This window comes from Culex pipiens, chromosome 1 (genome assembly GCF_016801865.2).
Source record: "Culex pipiens pallens isolate TS chromosome 1, TS_CPP_V2, whole genome shotgun sequence".
NCBI lineage: Eukaryota > Metazoa > Arthropoda > Insecta > Diptera > Culicidae > Culex > Culex pipiens.
Window position 1 is genome coordinate 101509568 of NC_068937.1, and position 27903 is coordinate 101537470.

The 27903-nt window shown below is 40.6% G+C and overlaps 3 protein-coding genes across 4 annotated transcripts; 2 read left to right on the forward strand and 1 right to left on the reverse strand.

The window, feature by feature from the left end:
• Positions 1-285: 285 nt before the first annotated feature.
• Positions 286-8546, reverse strand: LOC120425410 (keratin, type II cytoskeletal 1-like). The gene is made up of 3 exons (XM_039589940.2): positions 8306-8546; positions 7674-8112; positions 286-1613 (listed from the first exon to the last, which is right to left on the reverse strand). The coding sequence occupies exons 2-3, from the start codon at positions 8089-8091 to the stop codon at positions 1480-1482; spliced, it is 552 nt and encodes a 183-aa protein (XP_039445874.1). The 5' UTR covers positions 8092-8112; positions 8306-8546; the 3' UTR covers positions 286-1479.
• Positions 8547-12818: 4272 nt separating this feature from the next.
• Positions 12819-15524, forward strand: LOC120425440 (synaptic vesicle glycoprotein 2B-like). 2 transcript variants are annotated; one of them, XM_039589970.2, is made up of 6 exons: positions 12819-13230; positions 13496-13555; positions 13620-13781; positions 13932-14094; positions 14161-15138; positions 15204-15524. In XM_039589970.2, the coding sequence occupies exons 1-6, from the start codon at positions 13191-13193 to the stop codon at positions 15412-15414; spliced, it is 1614 nt and encodes a 537-aa protein (XP_039445904.1). In that variant the 5' UTR covers positions 12819-13190; the 3' UTR covers positions 15415-15524. The 2 variants fall into 2 exon arrangements, with proteins under 2 accessions (XP_039445904.1, XP_039445905.1); XM_039589971.2 differs by having other exon boundaries at positions 13087-13234.
• Positions 15525-17392: 1868 nt separating this feature from the next.
• On the forward strand, positions 17393-27867 carry LOC120425422 (probable ATP-dependent RNA helicase DDX43). Its single transcript, XM_039589948.2, has 3 exons — positions 17393-17599; positions 17651-18046; positions 25710-27867. Exons 2-3 carry the CDS (start codon positions 17668-17670, stop codon positions 27458-27460), a joined length of 2130 nt encoding a protein of 709 aa, XP_039445882.1. The 5' UTR covers positions 17393-17599; positions 17651-17667; the 3' UTR covers positions 27461-27867.
• The last annotated feature ends 36 nt before the right edge of the window (positions 27868-27903 follow it).

A 27903-nucleotide genomic window follows, 5' to 3' on the forward strand; every position in this document is an offset into this window, starting at 1 on the left:
CCCTGATGATTCCATGAAATGTGGGTTCCGTTCATAGAATCTGTCTCTTGCGGTTAATGCAACGCAGTAGGCCGGGCCACTTTAGTGAGTGTAATGCATTTCGGGGGTTCTCGAAAGTACTGCAATCATTAATAATGACAAGAAAGAACTTAAGGCGTAATCTAACCATAAGTTCTTTCCGGATGCTTTCTTCGGACTGGCTGCGCTTGTGTTCGATTAGATTAGATTAGAATAGTTTCTTCACGGACTTTCGGATGCAACACAACAACGGAATTTCTTCACGGATTAGTTATTTCGACCAGTTTCAGCTTTAATGTTTTCCAACTGCTTAAAAGTAAAAAATGAACATTTGTATTTCACGTCAACTTTTTTTGTTACTCCTGTGTGACTGTCTGTGTGTCTGTGTTTTCACTTCATTTACGCTTGCCTCATTCCTTCCTTCAAAACATTCGGTTTGCTCTCCTCTGTGTTCCATCGGTACGTTTTAGCTTTTTTTTTGTTTCGGCTGCTGGTTAGGTTAGAATGGTTTTGTTCATTTTACTGTTTTACTTTGCTGCTGCTGTTGTTGTTCCTTTTGCTGTTGGGTACTCTCTTTTTTAATGCTGCTGTCCCTAGTCTCTGAGTAGTCTTAGTCAGCGGAATCGATCAAGTCTTTATGTAGTCTTAGAAATATAAATTTCTAAAAATCTATTTACATTTTATCACCTGACTTCGGCCCCACACGCCCGAAAAGTGTTCTGCTGTGTTTTCGCGGTTTTTCCCATGTATTTTTCTTTTCCCATTTTACTGTGTTTCGCTCTTTTTCACGGTGTCACGGTTTTAAGCTGTGTGTGGACGATCAAAGCGCGCGCGGTGTAAAATACAAATTAAATTTTTCAGGTAATTTATATCGACGGACATCACACAGTTGGTGAGTTGGTAAGAGTTTACTTTTTTGTTGCTTTTACTAGTGATTATACTTTACGCGTTTCTCTCTCAGCTACGACGTTCTTGGTTCTCTAGCGTATGTGTGAGTGTGTGTGTGTTTGTGTGTCTGTACGCCCGCGCGTGCGAATCTGTGGAAGTGCTCCCTGGAAGCGGTTCGTTCCCTCTATCTCCTCTTACACTTCCATTTCCATTTTCTGTGTTCAACGGTCTGCCTTTCTGCTACTACACGGTGTACGGTACAGTCTGTCTCTCTGACGAAACACGATCAGGATAATAAAAAAAAATCATAAATGCAAATCTCCCTAATTCTGCTTTTGTTTTTCTGTTCGCGGTTCAGTTTTTTTTACGGTTTGCTGTTTTGTTTTTGTCTGTGTGTGAACGTTACTCGACTCACGTTACTTTCTCTTTGCTGCACTGTTTAAACGGTCCTTATTTAAGTTTTTTTTTTGTTTTGTTTTATTAATTGTGAGTTTTTACTGTTTTAGTTTGTTTCTTAACTTTTGTCCCTCTTCGGCTCAACGGCGCAAAGTTACTTAAAATCTAGAGACAAACCTAGTCGCGTCGGTGCTCCTCCCGGTCGCGGTCGTCGTTGATGATTCGGTCAATCATGTCGCGCGCCCGATCGATATTGGACTGGTCGCCCATCACCGAGATGTTGTTCTGGCCGTTCTCGTTGCGCTGCTTGTCTGTGGGGTTTGCGGGTAAGAGAGAAAGGAGGAGGGGGAAATATTCGTTAGATTTTGTAACAGCAGAACAGTTGTAGAAGAGAGGTACCAAATGTTTTGGCAATGAGATGGTAATAGCGAACTGAGAAGCCGAGGTATCGAAATTTTCAAAAGCCGGAGTAGATTCATTTCAGCAACTTTAAATGAGAGTTTTTGGAGTCGGGTCTTATTGGGGAGCTAGAGTCAAAGAAGCTTTGCCTCTAAAGGTCCATTTTCATAACTCCTGAATTCTTGTTTCTTGCTGTTGAATTCTTGTCAAACCGGTTCCGTACCGGTGCAATGTTGCACGCAATTTTATGGCAACCCAGCCAAATTGGGTTGCGTTCGCGCAAAATGAATGAGTGAACGTGGCCCTTCTGTCAAAATCAGATGGTAAAAAAAACTGTACGACTGATGTTTGCGGAACCATTCAATCTCAGTTAAAAATGTTTTTGCAGGAATATGAAACGATTGGGAACCCCCAACTCATTTTTGCCAGCGAGTAAAAATTAAAAGAAAAGGCAGATTTGCACCATGTCGGATTGCGGTATCGATCAGTTTCGGTCAATTAGTTCACTTCGATTCTTTTGCAGGACAAAATTCGGTCAATCAAGCCTATTAAAAATCGCGGTGGCCTTCCGTCGGCCTGGAAGTAAATGTGAATCCCGTCTAAACTAGAAGGTTAGGTCGTTAGCTTAGTACAGTTGAAAAAGTCGTCTCCCTGGGTCCTGTTTGGTAGAGTCGCTGGTCGTCAGTTCGAACTGTGGGGGGATGGAAGCTTAGGTGTAAACAGAGGTTTGGATTGCCTCACCCTTCAAGCCTTTAGAGTAGGAATCCCGCCAAGGAAATGTTGCAGGACGATTTGATTTAGATTTTTGAAGATAATCGACTTCTTCCAAATTTTCACAACTTGATGCAAATATGCGATATAAAAAAAATCAAAAATAAATTGCGGTACTTTACATAGAAATTTCACTAAAACTCATATTTCAGTATTTTGTCCTCTGATTTTTTCAACCGATTCTGAAAGGGGGCTGTGGGGCGAGGCTCATGCAAAAACTTTGATAAATATTTGTAACAGCCTAAGCATTAGGAATATCCCAGCTTTGGACACCAAAAGACAAGTGGACGACACTTTTGCGACTAACACATCTCATCAAGTCCCATCCTACAGCAAAGCGGGAGAAAGTACTGCCGGAACTGTTTCATCCGTCGTTCGGGAAGAATCAATTGCCGATTTCCAAAAAATAGAACCTTGTACCAATCCAACGGTTGCACTGGCCTTTTTGAGGAACCGACGATTACGAGAACCAGTCCAGTGAGAAGAAACTTGAATTGTACGGAATTGGCTTGACTTGAGAAATAAAATCATTGAAATCATGATCAAAACCGCCGGATCCTTCTCCGCCACGGCAGCCGCTCTATTCGACCTATATAAACCGCTAGTTATCCCGTCACGTGACTCTTCTGGAACAGATAGTAGTCGACCCGCAGCAACACGATCCGTACCAAGATGCGAGCAGAACCTGCCTTTGTTGCTTTACCCGGCTGGCGAAGCGATTCCACTCCGGCGACCTGTATCAAACAGCCGTAAAAAATCGCAGAATAACGAAAATGTACACAAACATCTGTCAAATCAGGTTATAGCACGAATTTTTGTTAGCTATAAATTCATTCTTGCTCGACATGAATTGAATTCTTGTTCGACAAGAATTGAATTGTTGCTCGACATCTATTCAATTGTTGTAGCGCTCACCTTGAATTTTTAACATCAGTTTTTTTTAAATAATTCAATAAGAATTGATGAAAAATTGATGTCAGTCACTTTTATTCATGTAAGCAAACACATTTCTGCATTATTTCGTAGTTAAAACTTTGAAGATGATTGAAAAATAATTCTTTTAAAATTTGAACCGGTAACATGAATTCAAGGACAATAATTCAGGAGTTATGAAAATCCACCCTAAGATGCCAGAGTCACCATATTTTTAAAAGGAGTTCTATTTCACGTAAAAGAACCAGTACGTCTAACCCCTTTCCCTTTCAATGGTACAAAGAATAGCGTTGCCACGAAATCGACTACAACTATCTATTGGGTAGCCGACAGAAGAAACACATAAGAACTGAGAAGGAACTAGCACTAGACTACATTTGAGAAATAGTGTGAGTATGGTGACAAAGTTATCTAATAACTGGACCTTTATCAGAAATGGAAATGATTTAAAAAAATTACGAACGCTAGATTGGGAACGAAGCATAAGTTGGTAAATTCCAATTACTTTAAAATAGCAGGATTGTACGGAGATGTATGGAAATAATGAAACAAAGACAAGGAACTTATGAATGTATAAATATGAAAGCCGACGCAAACAATTATGCAATTCGACGGTAACATTTCAAAAGGCATCATGTACATGTTGACACTTTCTGAGTTATTGCATATTCTGAAAGTACTCCTAATAAGCTACCTCTCCACCAAACATGAGCAAAAGTTACTTCAGTAAAGTCTGTTTAATCATGATTTTAAATAAAGTAACATAAACAAAATCTCTGCCATCAGCAGTCCCTGTTTATATAGCCCTGTCAACCTGTCAAACAAAAGACTACATGAACCTCGTGACGAAAAAAAGCAACATGAACAAAGCGCCATGTACATTCGGCGAAGAAAAACGAATCATAACAAAGCGTCCCCCTCAATGACAGCAGGGTGATATAGACGTTGGTGATTTCAAAAGAAGTTATGTTTGTTTTTCTCAAATAAAATTACGGAAATAATGTTTTATTGAATTTGGATGATCAAGTATCAATAAAAGCAACGTTTTCATCGTTTGTTATCATTAGAACATCTTATTTTGCTTTTATATTAAAATGGGAATTGAAAATGGATGCTCAACATTCAAATGCGTTTTTCTCAAAAAGGATGGTGTGTACATGATGCTTTTTGAAATGTTGGCGTCGAATTCTGGTACTTGAAGTGGATGTCTGTGTTAGAGAAGCACACGTTTTGCTTAAAGATTATCAAGATTTGGACGTAGAATTTCGAAAAAGTTCTGTCGAAATAAAAAAAACTGAGTGCTGAATCTCGAAAACTATGATTAATTTATCAGAAAAGGGTCCGTTTTCCGACAAATCTTAACGTTTTTCTGCCGAAATTTGCAAATTGTTTCGACGAAGTTTTGATAGAAACTTGCTTCGATTGTGCATAAACTACGCGAACTTTAAATTTTTAATTTCTCTCTCTTTTTAATTTCTCGATACCTCAACTTCGTCCAGTAAAACCGAAATTGGGTCCTAAAATTAAGCTTAAATTTGTGATATTATTGTTCACCACGATTAAGGTTCTTTTTTTGTGAGTACAGTGACCCTTGGTACGACCGCAAAGGATTTAAATAAAATGGATTTTTAAACTAATTTTTAAAAATTAACTTCGCGGCCCTTCTTGACAGAAAAGGTCCTACTTGACAGCTCGTTCCAAGCGAGCCATCGGAAAAATGTTGTCTTGTTATGAAAAAAAAGTGATAAGAAATGGGTTTTAAACTTGTTTTTTTACCGATGGACATACAAATTGACATAGGGCTTTAGAACCCTATTGTACAGTATTTGTACCATTCGATTCGTAATTTATAAGCAATTTTTCAAAATTGTACTTTAGTTAAAGGCAAAGCAATGCAATGTTTTAGAGTATTAACAAATCGGGTATCCTATGAAAAACCAAGCAATTTTTTCGATTTTTTTTTAAATTTCTGTATCTTAAAAAACAAACACATTGCAGAGCATTTCGACTTTGTAAACATTGATTAGTTAACATAAAATTCGTTGAAAATCCAGGCCAAACGTGCACTTCCCAAACACAGATGTGAACTTCAAGTGCCTTAGCGTTTCCCAATCACACAATTCAATTCCAGGTACCTAATTGCACTACTTCTGGACCAACACGAGATACAAGCAGATAAGCTTTTGACAGTTTGAACTATTTTGACAATTCCCAAGCTTGAAGTCATTCTGGAGCAACACGAGAAAAAGACGGATATGCATTTTGACAGCTACAGTCCAGACTCGATTATCCGAAGGCCTCGAAAAAAATTCACTTCGAGTAATCGAAACTTCGGATAATCGAATCACGAAAAAACGTTTTTTTTTTCGCTGTCTAATTTTTGATTGTCAAGCTTAAGTGTGACTCCTAGACTACGCTAAAATGATTCAGAATTTTCAAATCCGAGATGGCGGCCAAAATGGCGGTGATGTAATATTGATAAATGCATTTTATTTTTTAATATTCACTCAACAACTCAAATTTGACTATTTTGGGGTCGCCGAACTCGAATTTTATGTCAAAATCAAGAAAATTAAAAAAATACGAAAACATTTTTTTTTTTTGTTCGTGATTCGATTATCCGAAGTCCCATACAAGGGGATAATCGAGTCTGGACTGTATTACACTACGGCAAACAAACCAACAAACTCGCACTTCTTAACAGTTTGCTAGCCTGCTTTGTTTGGTTGCCTGGATTTGTTTGTGCAAACGTCAGTCTGTATATATTTCACCTTGTTCGCGAGTTTGCCGCAAACAAGTTTGCGAGTTTGGCAAACTGTCAAACACGAAAAAGTGCGAGTTTGTTTGTTTGCGGTAGTGTAATAGCTCCTTGAGCAACCAGGTAAATATTTCACAAAACTCGAAGTCTACCAACGAACTTTAAACAGTGAGTGCATTCCTTTCACATCTTATGTCAATGTCAATAGAACTCGCCGAGACATGAAAAAAATTCTTCTGGATCATCTCTGTAAACCCGGTCGGTTCTTTTCAAAATTTGGAATCAGGAATTATATCGTAAATCTGACAAGTCTGTTGCAATGCTCTTGTTTACGTTTCTTATCTCATGAATGTCGCCAGCAAACTTTGCATGAGCTTATGAAAAATTCAAGTGTTGATGATCTACACAACATCGAAGCAAACCGATTCCGTTCCAGTCGTAAAGTAGCAAGGTTTTAAAATGTATACTTTTTGCAATTCCGTCGTGAAACTACTTACTTTTCCTGCCATTCTTGAACGACGAAATAGCCTACTTTTCTGTACCAAAAATAACAGAATCGAATAACAACACTTTTCAAAATAAATGCTGAAAAGTAACACTTTTCAGCACTGAAATGGGTGCTGAAAAGTTGAACTTTTCAGCACTTGTTTCGAAAAGTAACACTTTTCAACATTTTTTGATTTAAACGATTTATTGACAAAATACATGAAAAAATGTTGTATGGAACTCGTTGCAAAACTTGATTTTTTCAGCACTCGTCGTATTTATCTAACTCGGTGAACCTCGTTGGATAAATGTACGACTCGTGCTGAAAAAATCCTCTTTTTGCAACTTGTTGCATAAACTACTATTTCGAATTAGGAACGTCTTTTCAACTTTTTATGAACCGACAAAAACAACAGAATCGTCTCGTCCATTTTGCCTTCCTCACTTTGCTTTCAACAAGACAAGTTGAAACTGTCAATGAATCTGGCAACACGCTTCTGTGTTGTGGTGACTCGCTCTGCGCACACACCAACGAACACGCAGAACAGTCAGAAGAGGCAGACACCTCGTAAAAAGGGAGAGAATTTTTACTCTTTTCCCTCTCCAACTAACTAAATTGTAAGAAGGCGCGCGCAAGAGCACAAAAATAAACTCTCCCTATTTTACTTTTTTCTTTTCATGTCTGCTCTGTTCATCCGTGCTTATCGCACTCTCATTCGCCGAGCTGCTCTTTTGCGTTTTCCTTTGCCCACATCCAGCCAGCCACAGCCAACTCTTCTCTAAAAGAGGGCTTTGGCACCGTCATCGTCGTGTGTGCGCGCCCATGGTCCAGCGGCGCCGCGCGGCCATCATGGATATTGGCTAGCGCTACTGGTACAAGACGCCCGGTTCCGCTACATTTTCTAGCGGCCTCGTTTTCTCTTGAACACCGCGCTGAGTTGGTGAACTAATGACTACGTGACGATCCCCCCCCCACCCCCCCCCCCCCACACCCGCGGGGACAGGGGGAAGCGGTATAGTTTACCTATTTGCACCGACACCCGGCAACGGTCCTGGATCTCGCGAATCTTGTTGCCTCCGCGGCCGATGATGAATTTGACCTTGTCGGCGTCAACCTCGAACGTTTCCGTCTTGGCCGTGGCCGGGTCTATCCTCGGGGGTCCTCGTGGCGGGCCGCCGGCACCGCCGCCATTGCGGAATCCACCGCCACCACCTCCGGGGCCACCGCCCGAGCGGTATCCGCCCTCGCGGCCACCTCCATAGCCGCCACCGCCGCCAGATCCGCCACCGGAACGGTAGCCGCCACCACCGCCGCCGCCGCTTCCGTATCCGCCGCCAGCGCCTCCACTGCGGTAATCACGGCGCTCCCGGTCGTAACCGGAACTGCCCCCGCCGTAGCCTCCGCTACGCTCCGAATCGTCGCGTTCCCTCCAATCCGGCATGGTTCCGTAGTTAGCAGTAGGCTGTGAAGGAAGCGAAAAAAAAATCCACCCGTCAGCAAAAGCACATTTTTCTCGCCCGAAAATCTAAAATGGAAGCCGCGCCAGCCTGCCTCGACGCGAAATCAAAGATGGCGTGGCCCCAATGGCGGCTTCACAACGCGACGAAGCCAACTTCCATTTTTTTTTCCTTCTCCACAACCAAATCCAAACTCACCTCAATTTTTACGGTTTAAAATGCCCACAAACGAGGCAAACCTGGGTTTATGCACAAAAAAGTTCCTTACGGATCACCGGCTAGAGACAACTGGCACTGTGGGGGACGATTCCGAGCGGGTTTTTCACTGGGGGAGGCCGGGTCGGGGGACACAGAAGAAACTTTTTTTCGTTCCGGAGAGCAACCGTTGACGCACGTCTTGTCTCGGTAAAGACAAGATGAAAAGTGCGTTTTATTTCTGTGTGCGATGGCGGCCGTCGACTTTGGCCTTTGCTTCGCGTTGGGGTGAAAAAAACGCCGGTGTCACAAATACATGCGCGCGCGCGTGTGAGAGAGGTAGCCGGTGCAGTGTTGCCAGACAATGTAAACATTAGCGCGTCACCTGGAAATCGAATGACGCAGCACGCACGTCCGGTAATGACAGGGAAAACCGAAGGTTTTCATTGATGAGCAAGTAAAAATTACAAAAAAATCTTCAATTCGGATGTTGAGAATCTCAAAATCAATCAAAGATCCCTCGAAATTCTACCGGCCGGCCGGCACAGAAAACGTTGCTTCATTTTTCTTCTCAGTTTGGCATCTCTGGCGTTGTTTGGGTGTGTGCGTTGCGTGCTGATACGCTTCGGCTAGGTATCGAAACTGGTACCACCGTGGCGCCGAGTTCGGAAAAGGAGTGCGTTCGCTAGATTAGTCAGTACGATGAACCCTGTGAGCGTGCTCCACTAATGCTGCGAACGCACCCGCGTTCGCTTTCGTCAACACCGAACCAACTCAGAAGATTTTATTTGTATGTCCACGATGGGGGAGGGGGGTCTGAGATTTCCAAAAAAGTGTCCAGGTGGTTTGTGGATGGTCCCTTTGCAAGATTCTACATTTTAGTTTTATATAAAAATAGCGATTATTTTTCGCATTGGGATTTTTTTTTTAACTTTTAAATTTGAGATTTATTTGAAATTTGTGAATGATTTTGATTTGTGATTTTTTTAGCTATGAATGAATGAATTTTTGAGTTTTTTATTTTAAAATTTCAATTTTTTTTGAGTGTTTAAATTTCAAATTCAAATTGTTTTATTTGAGGTTTCTTAAATTTTTGAAGAATCATTGATTTGTGCAAATTTGTTAGTTTACAAAACCCGTTTTTTATTTTGGATTTTTTTGAAATTTTAGATTTAGAAAATATTTTAATTTTTAAAATCTAGATTACTTTTTCAAAACAACCAATGCGCCATTGGTTTCCATATTGTTTCTGTTATTTTAAATTCTTTAATTTTAAAAATAGTATTTCTTAATTTTTATTTCAAATTTTTTTTTAATTTTTGTTAATATTTTTTATGAATCTACGATTTTTAATTTATGAGTTTTTAAATGTAAATATATGAGTTTTCGAAGTGCATGTTAAAATTTTGAAATCGTAAAAAAAATCAAATTTGTTTTTTTTTTTAATTTTTGAAGTTATGAATTATAATATTTTAAAATTTGAATTGGGTAATTTTTTTTATCTCGGGTCCGGTGGTTTAGTGGTTAGCGTGGTAGCCTCTAAATCCCAGTATGGCCTGGGTTCAATCCCAGACGGACCCGGTGGCATTTTTCGAGACGAGATTTACCTGATCACGCCTTCTATCGGATGGGGAAGTAAAACGTCGGTCCATTTGCGTAAAAGAGGTTTTGAGTGACTCACCACACATAACCTTCGGACGCCTAGAAATGAGCAGAAACTTGCAACAGAGCCCACAAAAGACCCGGGGGTCGTTAAAGTGGATTGCTTTGCTTTTGCATTTTTTTTTTTATCTTTTTTCATTGTTAGCATTGTTGCTAGTTAGCCAAAGATAAAGCTTAATTTTCTAAAAAAAAATGCCACTTTGTATGACAACATGGTTTTGAGGACCAACCTTGGATCCAACGCAAAATGTCGTCTCGTCAATTTATTTTTTTGCAGTAAAATAAAAAGACAGTATAAGAAATTGTTTCTAAAATTGTGTATTTCATCGTTGTACAGTAAATCAATATAAGACATTGGAAAACGTATTGGAAAACTTTAAAAACAATAATCTTGATTTAGCTCTCATGCCGAGTCTCATGCGTTTATTATTAGACTAGAAAAGATTGTTCGATTTAGGTATCATGCATATATTTCGATTAAATTTTCAAAAGGCCCTATCTGCATAGGAAACCCATGAGGGATAGGTTGTTTTGAAAATTTAATCTAGATATCATCTCTAAGTAGAATACGTGCTTCTAGTACAAAAAGAGGTCCAGAAAATTTGCAAATTGGATGAAAATAGGACCAAATTTGAATTGAATATAATTGCAAAACAGCTGCTTCAAATATAATTAATGGGAATTAAATTTTGATTGACATTAATTTGCATTCTACAGAGCAGATTCGCCAATTTTAACGGAGCTGCCTTCGCATTAGCGAATCCGAAATCGCTAATTGCGGAACGACTGACAGCTGACAAAAACACTAATCCACATACTCGGAAATCGACGAACAAAGGGGTCAAAATGTAAACATTAGTTTGACAAATCAGTTTTGTTTTGAGACAACTTTTAAAAACTTTTGACATTTGAGTGCTTTTTAATAAATAATTCTAATAGCGATCATTCGAATAAGCGGACTTCACAACTAGAGTAATTTGAATTGGGTCCTAAAATGAAGCTTAGATTGCTGATATTATTGTTTATAGCGATAAAGCTTATTTTTCTGAGTACACTGACCCTTTGTACAACCACAAAGAGTTTAAAATGGATTTTTAAATCAATTTGGAAAAATTACCCAGTTAACTCAATCCGAATTTTGAAACGGAATCTAATTAGAATCGTATACAAATTGGGTCCTAAAATGAAGCTTAGATTGCTGATGTTATTGTTTACAGAGATAAAGCTTATTTTTCTAAGTACAATAACCTTTTGTACGACCACAAAGAGTTTAGAATGGATTTTTAAATCAATTTTGAAAAATTAAACTCGCGGTCCTTCTTGACAGAAAAGGTCCTACTTGACAGCTCTTTCCAAGGGAACCATAGTTGATCCATCGAAAAAATGTTGTCTTCTCAACATTTTTTTTTGCGTTAAAATGAAAAAAAAAATGATCAGAAATGTTTTTTAATCGTGTTTTTTACCGTTGTACATGAAAATTTACATAGGGCTTTAGTACCCAATTCCGTTTCAAACGCAACAACCGGTTCCGTGTTCGAACCGGTTGTTGCGTTTGAAACGGAATTTGTATACGATTCTAATTAGATTCCGTTTCAGAATTCGGATTGATTTGACTGGGTAACCTTGCGGTCCTTCTTGACAGAAAAGTTCCTACTTGACAGCTCGTTCCAAGGGGACCATAGTTGATCCATCGAAAAAATGTTGTATTGTCAATATTTTTGTTTGCATTACAATGAAAAAAAGTGATCAGAAATGGTTTTTAATCGTGTTTTTATCGTTGTACATAAAAATTTACATAGGGCATTAGTACCCAATTAACGAATTCGCTCTGTTCAGGAACAGCTTGTATTTTGATCAAGCCCCTAATGTTGGCCTCTCACCCCATTTGGCCTGGGTTCGGTTCCAGTCGGTCCCGGTGGCATTTTCGAGACGAGATTTGTCTAATCACGCCTTCCGTCTAATAGGGAAGTAAATGTTGGCCCCGGCCTAACCTAGAGGTTAGGTCGTTGGCTCAGTCCAGTTGTAGGAGTCGTCTCCCTGTAAAACAACATTGTTTAAGTAGAGTCACTGGTGGGCAATTGGACTCGCAATCCAAAGGTCGTCAGTTCGAATCCCGTGGCGGATGGGAGTTTAGGTGTAAAAAGAGGTTCAAGCATTCGGACACCGGCAATACTGTAGAGCGAACAATTTGATTTTGATTTGAGAATCGAATCATTAACCTGCCAAGCATATGAGAATTTCCCTTTACGCGCTATATTATCCACTTTTTATGTATGTCTTAATTTATTTTCCTTTTTTTTTGTAGATTTTATTCTGACTTTTTTTGTGCAAGATGTGCTAGACTTCATCGAAGGTGAATCCTTGATTGAATCACTGTTGACTATTTTAGTTCAAGTAGAAAAAAGTGATTCAATTCCAAATATGTTTCACTTATTAGCAGGGTTTGCAAATAATGTGTTGGGTCTGATCCCCTTGTTCAACAACAGAAACAACCTTTTAAATTTTATGAAAGTTTGATTGTTAAATGATCGAATGCAACATCTTGCCTTTCACTGTAACGATCCACTTCGCATAAATGGAGCACAAACGCTACCTGGTGTAGCCAATCTCTTGTGTACACATCCTTAAAGCAAAATATTTGTCTTTTAAAGTTGTTGTTTTCGCCGTTCCCCAAAAAAAGCACAGCCATACATACTAACACAAATTGATCCCACTAACAGACTGACCCGACGGTCCAGAAATACTCCCGAGGAAGCAATTTGAGGTGTGTCATCTCACAACAATGCCGTCGACGAGGACTACAACGCGTGGGGTAGTTTAAATTTGTCCCGAGATGGTGATAAACATGTACGCAGATTCTTCGTACCCAACCCCCACAGGCCGTCCGGCGTTTTCTGCATCATCGGCGTTGTTGATAAGGTGAGATCTGTTGCTTTCTCCCACCTCATTGTACTCCTGATGTCCACAGAGGGAGGCCTGTTGATAAGCCAAAAGCGCCGCCGGTCTTTAAATGTGTTTCCCAGCGAACTTAACGCCGGGCGTTAATAATTTATGGTACGATCCCGAGCGCTTGGAGAGTTTCTCGAAATGATAAAAACCGTCCAACAGGTGCACCGACAGCTCAGATCTAGACGGGAAGTGAACCAATGAGGAAAAGTGCAAGTTATAGATCTATTTTTAAGTAATTGTGAATCTCTTAGCAAAAAGTGCTTTCAAAACAGTCACAATGAGCAGTGCAATGGAAAACGCCATAGATGTAATTCCTGGTTAGTAAGTCTTGAAGCCGTCGACACTCTTGAACGGAAATTTCTTTGAATATCTCATAACTCGCAAGCCCTCGAGAAGTCAGAAATCCCATACAAATTTCCACCCTTTTCGCAAGCTTGGGAGTTAAAGCCGGCTATGCAGATGATAAGAAAAGGGCTCAAGAAAGCCTTGAATCTTTTCTAGCCTTTTTCCTTGTCTAAAAAAAGTGACAACGTTTTATACTGTTAAGAATATAATATAAAAAGTCTAACTTGTGTGTTACAGAACCGAAACATGTAAACTACCAACGCAGTATAACACTAGACGATGCTCTCTCGTTGACGAGTAAGTATTCAATCTTACATGTCGAACGTAATTTTCGACAAATGAACATTTTTAAAATTTTCAGAATTCGGAAAAGTCAACTATTTTCTCATAATCGTGGCCGGAACCATTCTCGCGGCTGTTCTACTGGAAACCCTAGGCATAAGTTACGTGATACCAGTTGCACGGTGTGATTTAGAAATGACCACCCAAGAAAAAGGCGTTTTGAGCGCCGTATCTTTCGCAGGTGAGTGGGCGGCCATCTTGGCGGGATGGTTTTAATTTCGTTGTTTGAACCGGGATTTCAAACAGTAAACACGTGCACATTTGCATGTCTGGCTATGTCGTGCTACTTTGTCCTGATTTACAATGCGTATCTTTCGTATCTATCCCGCAGGAATCATCGTAAGCTCGCATTTATGGGGATTTCTGGCGGATACACGGGGGAGAAAGAAAGTTATCGTACCGACGCTGTTTCTAACATTTTTCTGCTCGTTCATTTCGAGCTTTTCCACAAACTTTTGGCTCATCACCGTGCTGCGATTTTTCGCTGGGTTTTTGTAAGTTTTTTGCTTAAAACACATCACGTCGAGAGGTATCTAAAAATAAATTTCATTCGTTTTCAGCATTTCCGGTTCTTCGGCCACAATCTACGCCTATGTTGGGGAGTTTCATAACCGTCGAAATGGTTCTCGCGCCATTATGGGTGCTTCTTTTGTGTTTGGAATCGGCTGCCTGATGCTTCCAGCGATCGCTTATTTCGTCATAAATCAGGAATGGGAGTTTACTATTCCCCTTGTGGGCATGATTTACCGACCGTGGAGACTCTTTTTGGTTGTTTGTGGAATGCCAAGCTTAGTCTGCGGTTTGGCGTTATTAAGGTTTCCGGAAAGTCCCAAGTTTGTGTTTATGCAGGGTAAAAAAGATGAGGCAATCGAGACGATTCAATGGATGCACAAGCTGAACACCAGCGGGAAGGAAGCCAAGCTACAAATAGTCTCGATCATCGACGAAACGGAAGCGCAACAGACCAAGGCTCGCCGCAAGGAGGCTGGAGCGACCAAAGGGTTTGTTGCACTAATGAAGCTGATGTGGAATCAAACCGCTCCGTTGTTCATGACACCATATTTGAACAAAACGGCCATCGTTTGTGTGCTTCAGTTTGGAATATATCTAACCTCAAATGGCATGTACATGTTCTTCCCTTACATTGTCAACCGAATCGCTGAAATCAAAATGGACCGAACCACCGCATGCAATGCCGTCAGATTCATCCCAGAAGAGCTCACAGCGGTCAACGTTACCGAGGTTCTAGAATGTGACGCTCAAAGCCAAAAGCTAGATATTTCCACCTACGAGCACTCGTTCATTCTGGAACTTATGTACGCGCTGGGCTTTGCCGTTATTGGTTTAGTGATCAACGCCGTCGGAAAGCTACCCATTCTCGTATTTGTCTTTGTCAGCTGTGGCGTGTCGGGAATCCTGATGGTGTACATCGACGTCCCGGCGCTGGTGATTTGGCTGTACCTGATTCTACTGACATGTGGTTTCTGCATCAGCGTGGTTAACGCTGCCACCATCGATCTGTTCCCAACGAACCTAAGGTGACCATCAGCATTCTTTTTGAACCACAACATTTGCTAACAACTTCTTCTCCTTCCAACTTCAGAGCCATGGCTGTTTGTATTTCCTTGATGTGTGGGCGTGCTGGCAGCGTCGTAGGCGCAAATATGGTCGGCCTGCTGCTGGACTCGAACTGTGAGCTCACGTTCTGGATCTCGGGGGCATCGCTGATCGGATGTGGCGTGCTGTCCTTCTTCATCCCGAACATTTACAAGCGGACCATTACCGAGCCGAGGGTTAGCGTGTCGTCGCGATGATTTTTTGGGAGTATTTCTGCTTAATAATTTTACCAAAAGTCTGATTTGAAATATAGCTTTAAGTTTAACTACGTTGCAATAAAATCGTTTGAAACAATATGTTAAGAATACTCGAGTAGCTTTATCCAAACCGCATCATGGCCCATATTTTTCATTAACTCCAAGCTAGACTCCAAGTGCTAAATCGGCGCATTTAGAATTTCATGAGTCGGGGAAACTTTTTCCTGCTACTCTAATTCAGGTATTCACGGTGTTAACGAAATATTCGTCCACCTTTTTTTTATGATCTGTTCGATCACCAGAACCTCTGTTTCTCACTTACTTTTGCTTCCTAGTCCTGGAGCACTGGAGCACAAGGCCGCATTGAAGGATTTCCATAGTTGACGATTCTATGCTTGAGCCTTCGCTTGGTGCCAGCTTGACGTCGCGTTAACAGCACTGATTTCTTGGTGGAAGCTTTTTTTTTTTTTTTTTCTCATAAAATTATTTTTATTAGGTCCTTTTCGGTACTGGGACCTGGTTAGGACCGAGTCGGCTTTTGTAATTACATTTGACTTAATAATTACAGAGGATCTTGTGTGTAAATGTTAGTGGGAGGGGAGCCGATTACCCGCGGCCTTCTCGGGGTTAGTAGGGAAGGGATTGATGTTAAAGTTGGTGGAAGCTTCTGCATCTGTATACGTAATTGACGCATGTAGTAAATGACATTCGTTTTCTGAATCCGATGCAATTTGGTTGAGACAAACTCTTACAACAGCGTTAATCAGCTTAAGTTCCACATTCATCAGCGCTATCGGTCTTCTGGAGTTCAGCCTTTCCGGAACCGCACTCTTTTTCGGGATCATTCCGACTTTCGACAGCCTCCATTTGTTGAGCATCTTCGCCAGGTATGAATTTGACAGCATCTCACAGTTTTTCACATGGAAGTTAGTCATATTTTTTGCAGCAGTTTGTGCTCCCTCTTCGCTTGTCTGGCGTGTTTCTTTTGGAAGAGCATGTAGTCGACCTAGACTTGACCTGGTAGTACTATTTTAGCAAATTTCTTCATTCCATCACGGCTTAAAGGAAGTTGCCTTCTTGTTCCTCACGAAGAATGATGCTTGCTCGACTGCTTGTTCCAGAACATCCTGCATCACTTGATTGTACAGCGGTGTGATTCCTTTTTGTTGTGATTTCCGCTACTGGTATCGCTGGTTTGATGTCTATCCCTACCGCCAGATGTTTGCTTCCAAATACTTCGTCCTGCACTCTCCAGTTGACCTTTAGTCCGGTAGAGCGATGGTTGTATAATTTGTGGTCCGCGATCAACTCACTCAACAGGGGACCTCTGGGACAGGACTTGGAAACCGGACCCCGTTCAATTACAATCCTTCCCGTGTGCTGGTTCAGTGCTCCGAAGAGGTCCGTAAGCTCCGATCCTTTCCAGAGGGATGTAGGTGGAAACCAGCTTGACAGGATCCCCGCGACACAGCCCCACTTGTCTCTACTTCTTTTTGAGATTCATTTAAAGCTCTTAACACAAAAACTTACTCATTCCTTCAGACAAATCTCTCAGAGAATTGTGGCACTGGTCAAATTTCTCGTTAAACTAGTGTATAGAGATTGCCTCGTGTCGATTGGCCTAATGCTCTGTAAACTCCGCGCACGAGCCCTTTCAAAACGGAACGAATGCCAACCCAACGCCCAAGCACTCCGACCAAACTTCCGATATGCGAAAAAACGTACCAAACCGTCAACATTACGAAACGCGAAAACACGTGCAAACACTTTCGACAACGCTTTGGTCGTGGCCGTCGTGGCGCTAAATTTTTCAAAAGAAACGTCACTTTTCTACTTTCGAGTCGGACCTTTTTCTGTACACACCCTTGTCTACCCTGACTCAGCGGAGCCCGTTCTGTATTATACTGCTGTCATTCGCGAACGCACTCCTCTCCGTTAAAATGCCAAACTTCCATCTCGCTCTTGCTTGTAAGCGCACGAATGCATATCAAAGTTCTGTTCCTTTCTCTTCAAGAGAAACACTTTTTTCCGTCGTCGTCGCGGCTTTCCAGCAAAATCGAAATTCTTTTGTTTTTTCGCTGAATCGACTTTAAATCCGGATTGTGTCCTTCCCGCGTCGCGTTTGCAGGTGGCTTGATACCAAATATTCGACGTATTTTGTGGAGAATTGCTGGAACTAGCTGAGGTAGGTGAACACATTAAAGACTTGCCGATTGTGACACTCCGTTCGTTCCAGATCTTCCGGCTCGAACGATGGACGAGTGCTGGGATGATGATCCCTCGCTAGGTGCCCCAGCTGTTTCCAACAGCTACGACAGCGGAAGCTACTTCCACAACGGTGGTCAAGGTGGTGGAGGCGGAGGCTACGGAGGTGGCGGCGGCGGTGGTGGTTACAATAACCGGGACCGTGACTTTAATCGGAGCGATCGCGGTGGTCCAAACCGGCGAGGGCCTCGAGGAGATGGTGGACGCTTCGGAGGTGGAGGAGGTGGCGGTGGACCGGAAAGCTGCTACGGGAAAAGTACCCGTAAAAGCTTCCAGGTTCAGTCCCGTAACATTCCGAGGATCATTGGCCGGCAGGGGTGTAACATCAAGCGCATTCGGTACGAATCGCGGGCGGATGTAGACATAGGTGAGACTGTGGGAAGAAAGGGTTTGATCATAACCTTGAAAGCATAGATTGTTTGATTCGAATCTCTCTGATAGGCATGGTGGCCACTCAAGTCGGGAATTCGCCAAAATCCGAAAAAAATGGGAAATATATGTAATTTTTTGTCAAAAAGTTGGGAATCCCAAGCATTTTAGCTTGTTAAGTATAAAATAACTTTGAATTATCTTGTACATTTATTTGCATCAATGGCACCGTTTCGTTTTGAGCATATACCATAAAAATTTAAGGTTCTTTTCACTATTTTAATCTGTTTGTGCAACTATCTATCTCATTTAACATGACAAACTATCCAAAAACACCGAAAAACTTTTCTTTTCAATTTTGATAATATTAAAAAATATATTGAAATTGTAATAATGACAAAACAGATTCAAGAAATTTTTAATTTAGGGCTTTACAAACATTTTCAAAGAATTTGTCTCATCACAAATTGGGCATAAAATGAGAGTTAAAGAATGAATAGCATGAGCATTATTCTCATTTAACTTCGATTAAGATTCAATTGAAAACATTAAAATACTGAAAACAAGATACCTATATCAACTTTGATTTGTAGGATTAAATAAAGGCAATTCTCCGCCAACTCACAGAGCAGTTTTCACAACCCCTCTTCGATTTTCGTGAAACTTTTCTTAATAGGGCCAATACGCAACTCCAAAGAATAGAAGTCAAGAAATAACGTTACGAACACCAGGACAAAGAAGACGGTACGATTTCTTGGGGCTTATCTTCACCCTCTCTGACTTGCTTTCGCTGCCGCTGCTGCCCATTTGAAATTTTTCTTGACCGAAGTGCGTATACCGCTTTAATGGGTAATTTTGGACCATGATCACGAAACTGCGGTCATTCTTATACAAAAATTACGGAACTTCCTGAAAAAAAAAAAAACTGTCTCATGCACACGATCAAGTTAAAACTTTGAAAAGCTTGTCAGAAATGGTCAAAATCAACAGCATTCAAAAAAAAAAAAAAAATCGTAAAATTCAGATAACTTGTGAAGAATACAGTCCAGACTCGACTTTCCGAAGCCTTGATTATCCGAAGGTTTGCTTTACTTCGGATAATCGAATCATGACCTAACTTAAAAAAAATCCGTATTTTTTTATTTTCTTACTTTTAACAAAAAATTCGAGTTCTGCGAAATTAAAAAATGCATTTTTTTCAATATGTTATCACCATTTTTTCAACTTTCGGCCGTCATCTTGGATTTAAAAATTCTAAACAATTTTAAAGTAGTTTTTTTTGCTGAAATTAAAAAATAAATACCTTTCTGGATACAGTCCAGACTCGATTATCCGAAGCCTCGATCTTCCAAAGTTTCGATTATCCGAATGTTTGCATGGGACTTCGGATAATCAAATCATGAACAAAAAAAAAACGTTTTTTTTGTATTTTTTATTTGCTTGCTTTTAACATCAAATTCGAGTTCTGAAAAACTACCAAATGTATTTATAATTCTAGAGGATCCAACCAATGCACTATGGGTTTTCTATGTATAAAGGACCTTTTGAAAATGTAAGCGAGAATTCATCACAGCCATTTTGGCCACCATCTTGGATTAAAAAAAAATTAAATCACTTTAGAGTAGCTTAGGGGTCATACTTAAGCTCGACAATCAAAAATAAGACAACTTAAAAAAAAATCGTGATTCGATTATCCGAAGTGAAATATTACAGATTCGAAAAGAACATTAAATTTCTCCTTGGGCCTTGCCAGGGGAGTATTATATAGATCGTTATAGTACTCATTTTGTCAAGGGGCATGGATAGTTCCGTCGTGGTAATGAAATTGAGGTTTTAATTGTATTGTTCCAAATACTGTTAAAACTTCCATTTTATTAACACAATGGATATCGTTCCATGCTGATGAGAACCCGCTTTGCCGTAGCACCAAGGCTTATCGATGTCTTTTGGCTTAACCATCTAGAAGTCGCGTATTTTGGGTACTCTTAAAATGTCCTTACAACGTGTGTACAATGAATACTAACGCGACTGCTGGTGAGTTAAGCTGGCGTCGAGACCAAGAGGTTCTCCGATAGTGGAAATATCACAAATGTACAACAAACCGCTACATATGTGACTTTTCCCCTATCGAAATAGTTTTTTGAATTCGAAATTAAAATTAAAATAGGGTCTTTGAAGATTTTACATTTAGTAATTTTAGGAATTAGATTAAAGATAACAATTATCAGAATTACATTAGGCAGTCAGCGGGGCAAGTAATACAGCCAGAATAGTTAATTTTCATTCATGATTTGTCAAAGTTGCCATAGCGTCTCGATCAATCAATAATGAAATGATAACGGACAAAATTCGTTAATCTTTTGAACTAACGGTTCTCGGATTATGGTTGTATCGACCATTGTTGCGAATCGAGGATCTACTGGAGTTTTGACGACCAAATGGAGCCTAACATTTCAAAAGGGCGCATGGGTTTGGTGAGCAGGAGTGTGTCCCTTTCACTTAAATGATAGTTTACATAAGGTATACACTCTTGTTTGCAGAGCTTCTGTGCCCTAAAGGAATGGAAGGCACGAGTTAGTCTTCTAAACAACGAGTGTTCAACTTGTAAAGTATGAACTGTTCATTTATGTTTATTGGTTTAAAAAAAGGTAAAGGAATGTTTGGCTTTGCAATTAAAAATTTGGGAGTTTGAGATTCAAGTTACTTTCAGACAGTATAGTTTAGGTTGTTGATAAATGTTAGTTTCCCGTAAATGATTGGCTGAACTGATCGAAGTGTACTATTTCATTGGCAGATCTGCTTCTAGTTGTAATGTACGACAAGAATACTGACGGACGCGACAGGACGGGGTCCAGAAAAAAATGCATCAACATTTACATTCTATAGACAAGTTGGTTTTCATCTTTCGATATCCAGTATTTTTTTTAAATTTCCTTTAAATTTGATTTTTTTTTGTAAAAATCTCCGATTAGTTACATTTTCTTATTCAATTAATTAATAATTTAATTTCTTTCGGGGCTTATTACTTTGATATAATTTCAGATTTTCTTTATTCAGTGTTAAACTTAGATTACCGTAACTGCTCAAGTCATCCAAGTTCTTACTACTCACACCTACACTAATTTTCTTTCACCTTCCCCCTCCTGATCCCCTATATCTTCCGGTGGTGTTCATTTGGTATGCAATACTAGTTCGGCCACTACCCTTTTTTCCACAAGAAACCGGACTTGGACTGACTTGAGGCCGCGTCCCCCACCTTGCTCCGTAAAACGAAAACGAAAACGAAAAGAACATTAAATTTCTCATAAAATTACATGTCTCACTATCCCACCGTCACGTGATGGAATCTCGGATTCGTGACTAGCTACCAAAATTACCCCTACGCTTAGAACATTTTTTTGCGGCAATCGCAGAGGGGTAACTTTTTCTGATTTCGTGTGAGTTGGAAGAGATTGACGCATATAATAAAAAAGATAAATTTAAAAAAAACTATGAAATAGTGATTCATGCAATAAATTGCAAAAAGAAGGTTGGTTCAGCACATTTATCCAACAAGCGCTGTCGAATTTAGTTTTGTTTTTGAAAAAAAGGCCGTCACCATGTTTAACCGATGGACATAAACTTTAAGCATAGAAATTTAAAAAAATTAACCTCTGAACGAGATTTCAAGGAAGTATTCATGAAACAAGTTGATATTGCCACTTAGATAACCAAAAATACAATTTAAACTTTTCTGAACTTTAAGGGGTTACATACATGTAGACTATCACAAAATTTCATATTACTGCAAATTTATCAAATCAACTTAAAAGATGAATTTCAATCACTCCTGAAAGTTTCATGAAGAAATTTTATGATTAAAGTAAGTTAACTTTGCTAGCGTTTTTCTCTGAACACCGAGTTGATTTACGGGTGCCACGATATCTCGAGATGGGATGGACCAAATTGGCTGAAATTTGGGGTGAAGACTCTGAAGACATATCTCGTGTGCATGATTAAGCCCGAGTTTGAAATTTTGCATTTTAAAAAAATATAAACATCAAAAAGTTTAGATTTTTTATATGAAAAACATAAAAATATTTTTTATCTTTTTTAAAAATAAACTTTTTGAAAATCGGCCTTCAACATGCACACGGGACCGGTTTAACGAGTCTTCACCAAAATGTTGAGCCGATTTGGTCAAGGTAGTGTTGAGATATAGTGGCACCCGTTTTTTTTTGAAAATGCTAACTTCATATAGCTATATATCGGCAATGATACAACCAAATGTCTTCAAATTTATTTTGTTAATAGTTGAAAATGTATATTTTAATGTCCTGAAAACAGATTTAAAAAAGGTTTAAGTTTGTGCACAAACCAACCTCTGACATTGTTGCCAATTTACATGTATGTAACCTCTTAAATGAACTAATCTAACTTAACCTACAAGAATTTCTTCAATGTAGTGGCAAATGGGCAGTATTCATGATTGCTGAGAGTCGCAGGACTCTCGCCCTTTGCTATTAGTAAGTATCCAGCAAAGCAAAGTGTATAGCATGCATTTGATACTGTCAACTCCCATTCGGCTGTGTTCTCGTCGCTGTCATGTTGTAAACTGGAGCCGAGGGGGGTCCTGTTGTGAATTCTAGTTGGAGGTGGTCCGAAGATCATTGAAGAAGGTAGAATTCGCCATCACCCAAGACACGAAGGCACGAAGGATAGACCATGTCTTGGGGGGTGAAAGGATGATAGGATTTAGTGATAATACCACAATTTTAATATTTGTCTTTCTCTCTTATTTCAGACAAAATGTCTGGTCCGAATCCAAGGTATTGCAGAAATCTTCCACTATACAGAAGGGGTCTTCCTTCTATCATTTCCTGTATTTTGAAAAAAGGTGGTGTCCCGAATGTGGACATATAGCTTTTCACATTTACTCCATACGGTGTGAACGTGACATGCTGTATGTTTGCAATTGGTGCATTGGCTATTTTCAAAACAAGATAGATGTTTACTATTCTTTTAAGATACAATTTAGTAAAATCTAAAATCTATCCATCTATTTATTTTGCTATTGCTATAACTTGTTCCTTACCTCACAAACTTTAACTACTCTATTCGTCAATCTTGGAATCGCAATACATTATTGTAGAAATGTAACTGCTGAAAAAAATTGGTAAGAAATTTGGGCATAACTGTTTTTAATATGATTAAAGGTACGTTCAATCTGTTTTATTATATATATTAACTATTCTAGTTTGCTTGTCTTGTCCCATATTTCACAACTTCAGTTGTTTTCTTGTAAACTTCTCGTTACAAGTTGGTATTTCTGTCTAGTTGCAAAATAAGGTTTCTTTATTCTTTTTTTCTGTGTTAGTCTGTTCCAATGTTCGATTTTATTTTACATTTTACTTATCCCATTTTTTCTCTTTTTCTCTTTCATGTACCTTGCGAGCATACGATGACCGAAAAAGTCATTGTATCAGCCAACACACGTGTATTTTTCACAAAGCCGCGAAACAGAACAAGTATTTTTATAAGTGCGTGAATAACAATCGGTCGTTGAAGCTCAAAAAATGTGAGAACAATATCGCGCCGTGGTTCAGTGATAATAAGGCGAAGAAATTAGACGAAGATTCCGCATGAAGAATATAGCGGAAATTATGTGTTAATTGCACAATGAGTGAAGGTTTGAAGTTGACACTATCAAAAGGGAATGGTAAGATGCAATAGTAATATTGCTAGGTTTGATAGTGTCAAAAGGTAAGATTAAGGAATAAGGATTATATGAAACTATATTGTCATAATTATTGTATTCACTGAAATATCTATCCGCTTTCTACCCCCAATGTGTCCTGCACTGGGGGTGCCTGGGGTAACTTCGAGTTGACCTGGGCCGCCCGAGGAATTATGTCGTAGGTGGTTCGTGTACTTCTCACTCACCTCTCCTCGCGGCAAGGTTTTCCGTAGGTCTACACTCGAACATGCAACATGGGACAGCATGAATCTTCAGCTGAAGCCGGACGAATGTATTCCGAAATTACAGAATTACAGAAGAATTTCTTCAATGTAAGAAGTTCACAAATCTCGAAAATATTGAACTATGTGTTAGTTTCATAACTTAACCATAACTAATCAATTTTCGTGTTTTTCATTAGTTTTGACTGTTCTAAACTGATTTTTCATAAAACTGTTAATTTTAACGCACTTTGAAAAGTCAGCCTTAAAGATTTTTTTTTGCAATTCCGTCGTGAAACTACTTACTTTTCCTGTCATTCTTGAACGACGAAATAGCCTACTTTGCTGTACCAAAAATAACAGAATCGAATAGCAAATTTCAAAATAAATGCTGAAAAGTTAAACTTTTCAGCACTGAAATGGGTGCTGAAAAGTTGAACTTTTCAGCATTTGTTTCGAAAAGTAACACTTTTCAACATTTTTTTAATTAAAACGATTTATTGACAAAATACATGAAAATTTAACTTAAAATTTCACTCAATGGGTGTTTTTCGGAATTGCAAAAAATGTTGTATGGAAGTCGTTGCAAAACTTGTTTTTTTCAGCACTCTTCGTATTTATCCAACTCGGTGAACCTCGTTGGATAAATGTACGACTCGTGCTGAAAAAATCCTCTTTTTGCAACTTGTTGCATAAACTACTATTTTGTGCTTCATATTAAAAACCTAGTTAAATAAATAAAAAAATGTCAAGTTCGAAGTGCAAGGGCACTTAAAAAGGATCCAAATGACTCGTAAATATTTCTCGTTCCATTAAAAATGATTATTTGTCTGCTGAACCAGGTTGTGAAAATAGTGTTTAATTATTTTTCAAAAAATATCCTACTTTTGTTTACGTTTTGGTCTGAAACAGGGCTTGTGAACTTTCGACATTTTCAGTGAATAGTGAATGAGCGCTTCGTTCGCCTTCACCCCGTCAACCTGACTTTCACATTTTGCTTTCCGCTCGTTCACACACGAATGATCACCTTCCCCACGACTGCATTCTAATGATTGCTGTCACCTCACAGCCCCAGCACCACATAATTAAGAAAGAGAAAAAAAGGGAAAGAGCACGTGCCTTCGTGTCGCGCAGCTGCTTGAGTGTCGAGGTCGGCATTCGTTCGTTTCAACTTCATGTTGATTCATGTTCATGTTCATCCAAGTGTTCATCACATTTGAACGCGACACAAAATAGCTTCTGTATATTTATAAATCATATTTTTTTAAGTTTAAACTTCTCCTAGAGGAATGTCGATATTTATTATTACCAATTTTATTATTTCTAATTTCCTTCATAAAGGTTTGTTTAGTGGCTTTTCTCGGATTGTTTCTAAATTACTATTTAAACAGTTTGCTAGAGTTTTGTAAATTGTTTAATAAAAAAAAAGAATGTGTGTCTGAAAGAGCGTCTCGCTTGCAACCCCTTCAAGCCACGTTTCAACGACACAAACAACAAACGCCAAATCGAGAATTTGGTGAGGACTTTTGGTAGATTCAATAAAATTTCGGAATTTAAAAAAAAAATAATGAATCTCACAAAAGATCCTAGTTTGAGTAATCGACTGAATTCCTAGAGTGCATCGGAGTTCAAAAACAGCTTCAAACTACATTGACCGATGGTAAACAATTGTTTGAAATAGTGTGATGAAAAGTTTTTAAAATAAAATTATTTCTTCACTTCAGATGACAACAACCCCGGAAACGGCCAGTCTACGATCACGCTAGCTGGCGAACCAGAAAACGTCCAGAAGGCAGAGGACGCGATCTTGGAGATTATCAACAGTGACGGCGGCCGCTCCGGCGGAGGACCAGGAGGCGGAGGTGGCGGCGGATTCCGCGGGGATAATCGTCAACGCGATTTTTCCTTTGATTCCCCCCGGCCCAGGCAAGTGGAAGCGTACCAGCAGCAGCAGCAGCAGCCGGTGGTCCGCGAAAAGAGTCCGGAGATCATTGACTGGGACGCGCTCAACAAGCAGTGCGACGCGGCCCGGCAGGAACAGTGGGGCAAGTGTCCCCAGCTGGTGAAACACTTTTACCAGGAGCAGCCGGAGGTGGCCAACATGAGCCCGGACGAGGTGGCCGCGTTCCGGTTGGCCAGCAACAACATCGTTGTGGACCGGACGTTCAAGGACGAAGGCAAACCGTCGGAACCGATTCCAAACCCGTGCCAGACGTTCGAGCAGGCGTTCCACGGGTGGCCGGAACTGCTGGAGGAAATTCGAAAGGCCGGCTTCGTGAAGCCGTCCCCGATTCAGGCCCAGGCGTGGCCGGTGCTGCTGAAGGGCGAGGACATGATCGGGATCGCTCAAACTGGAACGGGCAAAACGTTGGCCTTTTTGCTGCCGGCGTTCATCCACATCGACGGTCAGCCGGTTCCTCGCGGCCAACGGGGTGGGCCGAACGTGCTGGTGATGGCGCCGACACGTGAACTCGCGCTGCAGATCGAAAAGGAGGTCCAGAAGTACCAGTTTAAGGACATTAAGGCAATCTGCCTGTACGGCGGCGGAGATCGTCGGCAGCAGATCAAGAAGGTTGGTGAGGGTGTGGAGATTATTATCTGCACGCCGGGTCGGCTCAACGATCTGGTAAGCGCCAATGTGATTGACATCACGTCAATTACCTACCTTGTGCTGGACGAAGCCGACCGGATGTTGGACATGGGCTTCGAACCACAAATCCGGAAACTGCTGCTCGACATCCGACCTGATCGGCAGACGATCATGACAAGTGCGACTTGGCCACCCGGCGTGCGTCGCCTGGCACAGTCCTACATGAAGAACCCGGTGCAGGTGTACGTCGGAACGTTGGACTTGGCGGCCACGCACACCGTCACCCAGCAGATCGAAGTCATCGACGAGGAGGACAAGTACGTTCGAGTTATGGGCTTCGTAAAGAATATGGGCAAAAACGATAAGGCGATCATCTTCTGCGGCCGAAAGACGCGCGCCGACGACCTTTCCTCCGAGTTTGTTCTGTCCGGCATCAACTGCCAAAGTATTCACGGCGACCGGGACCAAGCGGATCGCGAGCAGGCCCTCGAGGACATCAAATCCGGCGACGTGCGAGTGCTCATCGCAACGGACGTGGCGTCGCGTGGCCTCGACATCGAAGACATCACCCACGTCGTGAACTACGACTTTCCGCGCAACATCGAGGAGTACGTGCACCGGGTGGGACGAACGGGCCGCGCCGGACGGACCGGCATATCGCTGAGCTTCTTCACCAGAAGTGACTGGGCCATCGCGGCCGAACTGATCAAGATCTTGGAGGAGGCCGAGCAGGAGGTACCGGACGAGATCCGCGCAATGGCGGAACGGTTCGCGGCCAAGAAGGAACGGGACAATCGCGAACGGTCCGACTTTGGTGGAAGAGGCGGTGGTGGTGGAAGGGGAGGTGGTCGAGGCGGCGGCGGGGGTCGTCGAGACAGATGGTAGATTCCACACCTTTTGATCGTTAAATTTAATTTTCATGTGGGCGCGTGTCGCTTTCATTCATTTGCGCTCCAAAGAACCGTTTTTTACCAGACGCTCGAAGCTTGTATTTCTACCGATCAGAACACTTTTTTTCCAGCCGCACACGACAAGTTGATCTTGATTTCGGGTTCGCAATTGCTAGATACACACCTCAAATAAGAAGAAACAATTCTGAACTAGACAGGTCCGGCTTTCGGATTATAACTTTGTAGTTTTAGGAAATTCCACAACAATGCTATTTTGTAGTGAAGAAAAGAAAAGTATCATTTCGTTCGAAATGATATGTGAATTGAATTTAGGCAAAGACTTCGAAACTTTGTATGATTTAACTATTGAATAAAACGGCGCGATTTATCGTATGTTACAAATGAGAGTGTTTTCTTCAGATGAGCGATGACATACAA